The following is a 10674-nucleotide window of genomic DNA, read 5'->3' on the forward strand; positions in this document are numbered from 1 at the left end:
AATTCTTGATGACGTGCGTTCCATAAATTCTAATCTAAATGTATCATGCTTTCCCTGCTGAGGTGGCAATAAAACTCTCTTGTGGGAGCTTATTTCATGTTGCCTACATTTTGACTTGTAGAGCTCTTTCCATCAAAACTGTGCAAGATTTCTGCTGAGTTGATTTAAGATCTTTCATTTTGGTTGCTGGGACTCAAGTGAGTGGTACAGTGCAGCTGGTCCGTAACTGACAACCAGAAAGTGGTCCATATCTCGTTGCAGTCATTAGAATAATCAGATATTAGAATTACGTACATAACATGTACAATGGACCACCTACATGTACATGCATGCACAACATGCACAAATACGTTGACAGATTACTGTCTTGCCTTGGGCACGCCATTGACCACAAAGCAATTCCCTGTTGCCAGGCCTTTGATCTTTTCTCCATGAAAGAAGAAATCCTGACCATAAAAAAATCAAACTCTAGCTTGTCAGTTTGGATTCAACCAATTCAACTCTTGCCATCCATGGGATGCAAAACTGCAAATTCCAATGAATTTGATGACAGCCAGACAGGGTAGGTTCTAACCAAACCATGAAAGCTGCCCATGAAACTACCCAAAATACCCGATATGAGTGAAGAGTTTCAGATTTCAGCAGGGATATCATTGACTTTGACTAAGTGCATGGACAGTCTTGTTGGAAGTATGAATGGGCTTAATCCCCCAAACTTGTTGGTAATACAGCGGAACCTCCCTTAGCAGACACCTCTATATTAAGGACAACCTCTCTATTAAGGGCACTAGTTTTGGTCCCAAATTGATTGTTGCCATTCAAAATTTGACCTCTCTAAACTGGACACCTCTCAATTAGGTACGGCACTTGTCAGTCCCGAGGGTGTCGTTATTGGAGAGGTTCTACTGTAAAATGTTGCGTCTGAAATGAGTGATGTGACATGATATCATGACAGTAAGGCCAGGTTCACATAGAGCTACAATCAGTGAGTGCTCTGGGTAGCCAAAGTGTAACTGATATCCAAAGTGACCCAGTTGCTGGCAGATTATAGCCTCGGTTTAGTATACCTGGTTAGCATAAACTTGGCCGCCCACTGACATAGATTCATGCATAATATGTCCTAGTTTACCTATATTAGGAATGTAAACAATAATAGTGCCATGCATGGAAAGTGGAGTTTGTCCATCTGAAATGTGCATTGAATTCACTATTGCAGTACAATAAATAAAATCACCCTCTCAACATCCCTAATCCATTGAATCAAGAATATCCAAATATCCAAACAATTATTTCATTCCATATTCCTTTTTTGGTCGAAAAATATAAGTCAAAGTAAGGGTCACTGAATGAATATAGGCCTACAAAGGTGAAACATTGATAATCCAAAAGAAGTAAGAATATAATCCACCAAAGGAACAACAAAATAAGTTTAACCTGTTCAGAAGAACTGGAACCAGGAAAGATGTAACAAAATTGACAAGGCAGGAAGCACTTGATCTTCACCACCACGTGTTTCATCATGGTTACTGTGGTCAATATGCTAATGAGCGGCTGATAATGAGCTGGACAAGCAACATCAAAAATGTGATAGCCACTTCGTTGATGACCAGAAAGGGTGTAAATTGTACTCATTCACTACAGTAAGACATGGTCAACACCATGGAATTGACCTTCTGCACTTGAAGTATCAGAAACAAAATCTATTACAAGATCAAAGGAATATGCCGCCTTGCAAACAAGCAGCCTGCTGAGTTTGAGAGATTATAGCAGACAAGTGTATAAACAAATTAACCCAAATGTGTGTAATTAATCAAGCAGAAAGGTCCCTGTACCAGGCTGTATCATGATACCATACACAAGTTGACCACCAAGAATGTTATTGACAGTTTAGTTGAGGGGGAGGGGGCTGTGCTGGGTGGACTCCAGCCATTCATAAGCCTCATACATCAAGGGGTGTGCATATTCATTGAGAAAAGTGGTTGAATTCCACAGCCAAGATGTCAATCAAAGGTCTCCCATCAATGGTCTCTTGTTTTAGACATAGAAACTTTTTCTATCCCAATTAGAAGTTGGGGGTGGGGTGTGTGTTGGACAGTACTCACAATGAAATGCATTTTATGCTCTCAAAAGTGCTTAAATGGAATACATGTTGCATTAGGATTGTAGTGTGGTATGTATCTAACAATATTAAGCATGTTTATTGAGGTAAAAAAAGATTTGGGCTGTGTCAGAGTCATTTCAAATAATGACCCCAGCTATCAAAGCACTATCTGAGATCATAGTGCATTGAAACTGGAATGCACTAGATAGTACACAAACTAGGTCAATCCAGAACGAGGCTGACTTTGGCCTATTTTGTATAAGTTTTGACCCAGGTTGTACACTGAATAGTATTCCGACTCGCCAACGTAACCCTTTGTGAAGTCATTAGTCGCTGGCTTGTCCGTGTATATGTATACTGAGTAGTTGTCGACTGATCACATGGACAGTCAAGTCTGAATGGGATTGATCCTCCAAACATGTAGGTAATAAATGATGTACAGGGAATAAAAAGATGTCATGTCATGTCATGTATGGTTTAGACACGCCAACAAACACAATGGTTGGATGGTCATGAACCCTTTGTGAGTCACCGGTGTGTCCGTATACCGTGTAGCTCTATAAAAGTTAAACTCTACCTAAAGAAAAATGAGTTGGCAACTTTGACTTGACATGTTATGTTAGGAGGCCAGTGGATCACCGCCATTTTTTTATTAAAGGGTTGGTTTTGGGGATTTCACACATGTACATCCTAATACTAGTAGAAGCTCAATCAGTCAGAGTCAATCAAAGTCATGGCTGAAACTATCATCATAATCTAGTTGAAAACAGGGACAACAAGATAGTTTATTGCAGGGCTGAAAATATCCTCATAATCTATGAAAACAGGGACAACAAGATGGTTTATTGCAGGGCTGAAAATATCTTCATAATCTATGAAAACAGGGACAGCAAGATGGTTTATTGCAGGGCTGAAACTATCTTCATAATCTATGAAAACAGGGACAACAAGATAGTTTATTGCAGGGCTGAAAATATCTTCATAATCTATGAAAACAGGGACAACAAGATGGTTTATTGCAGGGCTGAAACTATCTTCATAAGCTGCGCTTACACCACGAAATATTGGTGGACCAATTGCACTTACACCACCACATTGCCGCGACAAATTGGTTCGGCAATCCATTGCCGATACAAATTGCCGAGCGAATTTGTCCCACCAAGCTTGATGGTCCAAATTCGCCCGGCTTGTTAAAAGCTCGGCTTTATCGTGGTGTACGCGCAAATGGATCGGCAATTAGCTAGTTAGATGGTTCGGCTCCAGGCGGCGCTTTCGAAATGGCGCTTTCTGCGCATGCAATTTTTTGTTTGCGCACCATCTGTAGCCGGATTTTATAACTAGCTGCAGTGCTGGTGTAAGCGCTTGGTGGATTTTCGATGGTGCGGCATTGGTTCCCGAACCAAGATTGGTGGTCCATTTTCAGGTGGTGTAAGTGCGGCTATAATCTATGAAAACAGGGACAACAAGATAGTTTATTGCAGGGCTGAAAATATCCTCATAATCTATGAAAACAGGGACAACAAGATGGTTTATTGCAGGGCTGAAACTATCTTCATAATCTATGAAAACAGGGACAACAAGATGGTTTATTGCAGGGCTGAAACTATCTTCATAATCTATGAAAACAGGGACAACAAGATGGTTTAACTTTATTGCAGGGCTGAAACTATCTTCATAATCTATGAAAACAGGGACAACAAGATGAATTATTGCGGGTCTGAAACGATCATCATAATCTAGATAAAAAAGAGGGACAACAAGCACAAGAAAAAGTAACTTACTTGAACCAAGTCCATGATGTAGGTCTGATGTATCTTGAACCTAACTTCAAGAATGATTCAGTTCACCTGCCAACTAGCTTAAATACTCCAAACCAAAATACATGAAATAAGAAATCGACTGGATATTTGATCAAGATTTGTGCAGTGGAAAATCACCAATGGGTTCCAGTGATGCCACGGATGGAGGTAACTTTTCACTGAAGCAAACTCAACTTGATGCAATAAACCAATTATTTAGCTGGTGAAGTTGGTTTCTCAGTTTGCAACAAATTTCACTAGTGCGCTCAATCTTGACACTATAGAGGCACTGATTTTGTTCCTTACAACACCTCTGGTACTAGTAAGTTGCCACCATCTTGAAAAGCAGTACCGGGGATATAACAGGAACGAATTTTTTGATTTGCAACGAGGCTATCGCATCACCACTAAGCCCATGAAAATTATTGCTGCCCTACGCTACATTTATAGTTCTCCATAAAATCACCTTAAAACCCACCAGAGCAGAATGTGTCAGGTTTTATCTATAATGATCATATTTTGTTATTTATTGATAAAATGAAATGATTTATGAGAGAAAGTGGCACTAATTTAGCCTGAATAAGACTTACAGTCTGAACTGGTGACGCAGTAAGCCAGTATACAGCAGGATTATCAAACACCTGAATCTCAGGATGCTGATATCAAGATGGGGGCAATTGATCAATTCCAGTGTCTGAAATTTTTTAATTTCGGCACTGTGTGAGTTTGTGGGTGCCTTGTATCATTTCAGTAACTTGGTACATTGGCTGATTGATGTTTTTATCAACAAATCTAAGGTCAGGAGTTTGACTTTAATCAGAAAACTAAAGCAAGGTTTTCTATGTAACCAGATTACTTGATGAGAGAATCTCAACGATGATTGATTGAACAGCATCTCATGTTGCATGTTTGCAATAACAAATGGGGGAGGGGGTTTGGACTCTATAAATCACTAAAAACTTTCACTGACTGACAGCAACTTTTTACACTACAGAAGGATATCCTACAATTCAACACGATTAAGTAGAATATTGTCTTAAAAGACAGTTTTCAGTGCCAAAGCTGTCATGACAAGCCTACAATTCAACTAGATTAGAGAGTTAGAATATAAAGACTGAGTTTTCAGTGCCAAAATTGTCATTGCACGGGGGGGGGGGGTCTAAAATTCAACTCAATTACATTGTAAAAGAAGAATATTGTCTTTAAAAAAAAACATTTTCAGTGCCAAAAATTGCTGAAACAGCACAAAATTTAAGTTCACTCGAGTGATGTGCATCTCTACTATTTGTTCGATGTTTCACCACATGATGCTTGCTTTGCCTGTCATAAATCCGGGAGAAAAACATGAACATCAAATGAATGAAAGCAAGCCGACACCATTATCAGGCTTTTATGCAACACAGGGAACCAGAAACCTGCACAGCAGCACACAGCGCTCATAAACGTTTTCCTTTATGGAAGACAGTCACGCAAAACTTACTGGCACATTGGAAAGTGCAGATTAAAATCGGCAAAACAGAAGAAATAACAGTTCTTTTTTGGTAATTATACCATCGATGTAGCGTAATAAAGAGGGGTAAAATTTGTAAAAATTACTAACAATTCCTTATGTTTGGGATGTTCACCTTGGCCTGCCCACTTCTTAGCAGGTAGGGACATTGAGGTAGGGACATTGACAAGGCAGAATTGCAGTCTTATTACCGTTGTTGACATAAAAATCAAACCCCAACTTTTAGTTTTTACCATTTCTCCAGGTTGGCACAGCATTTTGACCCCCAAGGCTTTTTAAGGGGCTATAAAAGAGTCGGGATGCTTTGCATGCACTACCAGTTGTTGTGCACAATATCCTATCAAAGCATGGTTGGTCTTTCACTCAGTCTGCATTCATGCATTAGAAAATCCATACTTGAACCAACCACCAGATCTATTTCAAAGACTTGGCCTTCAATCATCACCGGAATGATTTCCTTTCAAACGAATAAACCGGAACGAACTGTGGGTCACCTATTTTCACCATATCCCTTTCAAACTCAAATGGGCAGGCTTTCCTTCAAGTAGATAATGAGATCAAATTTTCTTGGCGGTAATGTGGGTTCAATGTGACAAAAGATTTGACAGCCAAGCAACTTGATATAATATCAGGTCCCTGGAAGTCATTTCATTTTACACAATGATTGACGTTGAAAGGACAGCAGTGGCATATCAATCACACATTTTCATGACTTTCGCACAAATTACAACTTGTTAGTTTATGCCAAGACCTAAAGTGCATCCCGGACAAATTTACAAATACTATTACTAAAACTGCGGCCTTGAGAGGAATATCCCATGTGACAAGACTCGTGACAAGCTCGCTCAGAAATTGCATTTTGCAGTGTGAGTGATAATACCCAACCACCTCTGATGATACCATTAAATGTTAAATAATGCTCGGCAGAAACCATGGAAATAATTGTGCTTTTGCTTGTACATAGGTCAGTTAGCTCATCAAGTTAATCGCAATTAATGACCGCAGCTTTTTTTTTTAATTGGGCAACAAAAATCAATGTGTCTACCATAGGACCTTGGTTTGATAATAATAGTATAGCATTATCAGCAAAGAATTCAGTCATGTCAGTCATCGAGTCAAAGAAAATCAAAGTCATGAACTGTTAAGATTTGGTGTCAATAGCAAAGATGTCTCTTGGTACATTGTGTGTTGTCCAAAGGCCTCTATGATATAGACATGTCGACGAAAAATGGTTTCACAAAGGGTTCATGACTATGAAACCATTGTTGTGTAGGCTACTGGTTACAGGAAAATTCGTCCCCGGATAATTCGTCCCCGGAAAATTCGTCCCCGCAAATTCGTCCCCGGAAAATTCGTCCCCAAGGAAAATTCGTCCCTGGAAAATTCGTCCCCGAGGATAATTCGTCCCCGAGGATAATTCGTCCCTGGAAAATTCGTCCCCGGAAAATTTGTCCCCGAGGATAATTCGTCCCCAGAAAATTTTACAAAGTTGAAAGTTTCTGACTTTACTTTCTAAGACTCTTTAGTCTTGTCGAATGGACTGTAGTAATAACTACAACTTTCGATTTTTCTCATTCAGTGTAACATCTCTCTTTACTAGCTAGTTACCTACCCCACTATTTTCATAGTAGGTAGAGGTAGGCAGGCGAAATATTTTATTGAAGAATTTAGAGCTTTTCTTTCATTCTGACCAGTAAAAATACTTATTTGAAAAAATATAAATTATTTCGCCTGCCTACCTCTACCAACTATGAAAATAGTGGGGTAGGTAACTAGCTAGTAGGGTAGTAAAGAGAGATATAACGCTGAATAAGAAAAGTCGAAAGTAGTAAGTAGTAGTTATTACCAGAAAGTAATGTCAGAAACTTTCAACTTTTGTTAAATTTTCTGGGGAGGTATTTTCCAGGGACGAATTTTCCTCGGGGACAAATACTCCGGGGACGAATTTTCCTCTGGGACGAATTTTCCAGGGACGAATTATCCTCGGGGACAAATTATCCGGGGACAAATTATCCGGGGACAAATTATCCGGGGACGAATTTTCCTAGGGGACGAATTTTCCGGGGACGAGTTTTCCGGAGACGAATTTTCCGGGGACGAATTTTCCTAGAGCCAGGCTACTGTGTAGCACTACTAAATATACCAGCCCGACTCAAACTGCAACATCTTTGGACTCCTAATTACAATTGTCATCCCTAAATTCGTGTCATTGGCGCTACCCAACGCATACATGTAGGTCACAGGTAACTCGAGCCTAGGTCACGAATAAAGTACGTGAAACAGGGAGAATAAAGCGCGTCACTGGTGCATCATTGATGCGCACCTCGCAGATGTTGGGCATCAATGACGCGAAGCAGGACAGATGTCATTTGTGATTTGGACTGTACTGACCACAGTCATTAAAAAACACTTGTCAAGATCAGAAGTACACGTACATGTACGAGTAAAAGTAATAGTTGAGTTCAAGTGAGCGCCTTTTGGCTGCTCCTTGTAACCCCTGATTGATTTCTCTGTTTGAGACTGGGGTCATCATGGATCCCAAAAGCACTTTGTATTGAACCAGGAAACATTGAAAAGCATTTTATTCAATAAAATCAAATCTTTTGGCGAGAGGTGTCAGTTGAGTTGACAAATCTCCACTCTGGATTTAACTGGCAACTCACTAGTTGTTCAAAAACTGTCTACTCCATCGCCCACAATCAGACTGCACTGGCCACTGTTATCTAATCAAGACCAATGGCTCAAGCACCTGAGATTGGTACATAAGAGGTCATTCTTTAGGCTAATCAAGAAGTGAGAAACCTATTGTCACTGAGGGTGAGATTGGTGACCTAGGTACTTTATCTCGCCTGGTAATCAGTATAAAGAAAACAAAGGCCCTATTCAGATGATGGTCATGAGGTCAGTCAACAAGAAATTTTAACTGACAGGCCAATTTAAGATTGACTGACCCTAAAATTCATTAACTGTACATCGTCATTGGGATGAGTGACTTGATCTCATTAATTTTTATTGTTTGGCTCCTCTAAAACCAATTTTGATTTATTTGGCTCTGCTGCTGCACCATCACCAACTTGTGCAAGTTCCTTAGACCCATTGCAGTCAAACCACAAAGTTATGAAATTTTAGACTGTTCAAAATAAGCTACTCGTTAATTAATGCGGTGTTTTCTTTGAAGGGGTTCTGAAGTGTCATCGTCGTAGTATGTCCAATATGTCGTCAACTCAAGATATATTTCATATCACGAAGTCACGTCTCCATAACATTGCCATTGGCATTGCACAATACAGAATTTTGTCAGCGAACCCTAAATTCTTCATGAGTGCGGAGCACTAATGATATAGACGATTCGAAGAAATTTGTTTTGGCTCTGACCAGTCATGCGATTCACCTTGAACGAAAGATCGCCGTGTCTCTAGGCCTTGTCCGAAGTCGGCTTATACTTTAGGCCTTCTGACGTGTTCCGAGTGTGCGCATTTGATTTGTTTTGGCGGCGATTCGTCTTCTTCGAAAAGGCCTATTCCTCGACACATCTTCACTCATTTGCGAGAACATCCTTCAACCCTCCGGGCGCCCCCGCCCCCGGCCCGCTCTTCTAAAAAGTGAAATCATCGCCATCGCACTCGAAACAGGCACAGCTCAGCGACAGTGACACTGTCGTCAGCAACTAAGATGAATAGTTGGACATAAACATCACGAGTATGACAGTAACCTACATGTAAAAAATCTATCTCACCTGAACTTGTTCGCTGGTCCCCGATTCGGCCATGTTCAGCAAGTTCAACTTTTCACTCTCCGATAAATTTGGGGCACTATTCTCACTGCCCTTTCCACGAAAGTACCAGTAACACGCAGCTGCTACGGTCAGACCTAAAGCTATAACCATTATTCATTCAATCACTCATTTAGAGTCCGATAATCTCAGTAAATGTGACATAAACATCAAGAGAAGACTTGTAAACATCGTCTGCATGTGTGTGTGTCCTGTACAGACATGACATGCATTGACAGAGTCATGCGTAAAATGTACATGTTCTGTACAAAATACACGGGCACTTGCTTGCCAGTGACATCTGGCGGTCGATTGTAGAACTGAAATAGTTGGCAAATGACTGGTGTGAGTGTAAATTAAGTCCTCCAAACATTAGTCCCGAAGATGGCATTCATCATCGATCATTATCATCATCGTATAAGGTCGAAGGCCTTGTGAGCCTATTGGCATAGATACTACGAGATGATGATATGAGACATGGTAATAGCAGGGTTATTAGCTTTAGAGACTTTAGGCTGTCATAGTTTTAGGGACAATGTTAATTGAAATGCCATTATGATAGCAACAGGGACAGTGTTGAGATGTCATCATCATGAGAGACAATGTTAGGGACCGTGTTGAGGTTATTATAGACAAACGATGTTTGAGACAGTGGCAGTGTTAAGATAATATTAGAGACACAGTGTAGGGGACAGTGTTGAGACGAAATTATTATTGACTCTGGATATAGACACACAATGTTATACACAGAATTGAGATGAGATTATTGTAGAGGCACAATTTTAGGGACAGTGTTGAGATAATATCATTATAGACGCACAATGTTAGGGACAGTGTTGAGGTTATTATAGACACACAATGTTTGAGACAGTGTCAGTGTTGAGATGATATTAGAGACACAGTGTAGGGGACAGTGTTGAGACGAAATTATTATTGACCCTAGGTATAGACACACAATATTACAGACAGAATTGAGATTAGATTATTGTTAGAGGCACAATTTTTGGGACAGTGTTGAGATGATATCATAAGAGACGCACAATGTTAGGGGCAGTGTTGATACGATAATTTTCAGAGACGCAATGTTAGGGACTGTGTTAAGATGATAATATTTAGAAACGCAATGTTAGGGACTGTGTTGAGACGATAATATTCAGAGACGTAATGTTAGGGACTGTGTTGAGACGATAATATTCAGAGACGTAATGTTAGGGACTGTGTTGAGATGATAATATTCAGAGACGTAATGTTAGGGACTGTGTTGAGACGATAATATTCAGAGACGTAATGTTAGGGACTGTGTTGAGATGATAATATTCAGAGACGTAATGTCAGAGACTGTGTTGAGATGATAATATTTAGAGACGCAATGTTAGGGACTGTGTTGAGACGATATTATCCAGGAATCGTATGGTGGTAGGAACAGTGTTGAGATGATATTACTTAGAGACACAATATTGGCATTGTTTTGGTAAAATGTGTCAAGAAGATA

At 40.0% G+C, this 10674-nt stretch overlaps 1 protein-coding gene across 1 annotated transcript in view; it reads right to left on the reverse strand.

Annotated features, from left to right (window-relative positions):
* The window catches only part of LOC135493975 (cGMP-dependent 3',5'-cyclic phosphodiesterase-like), a 164878-nt gene extending 155487 nt beyond the window's left edge, over nucleotides 1-9391 (reverse strand). Inside the window, exon 1 of the mRNA XM_064781682.1 lies at nucleotides 9147-9391. Coding sequence (XP_064637752.1) covers nucleotides 9147-9296 — 150 coding nt within the window. The 5' untranslated portion in view covers nucleotides 9297-9391. The remainder of the gene's footprint in view (nucleotides 1-9146) is intronic.
* Nucleotides 9392-10674: the final 1283 nt, after the last annotated feature.

Source organism: Lineus longissimus, chromosome 9 (genome assembly GCF_910592395.1).
Source record: "Lineus longissimus chromosome 9, tnLinLong1.2, whole genome shotgun sequence".
Classification (NCBI taxonomy): domain Eukaryota; kingdom Metazoa; phylum Nemertea; class Pilidiophora; order Heteronemertea; family Lineidae; genus Lineus; species Lineus longissimus.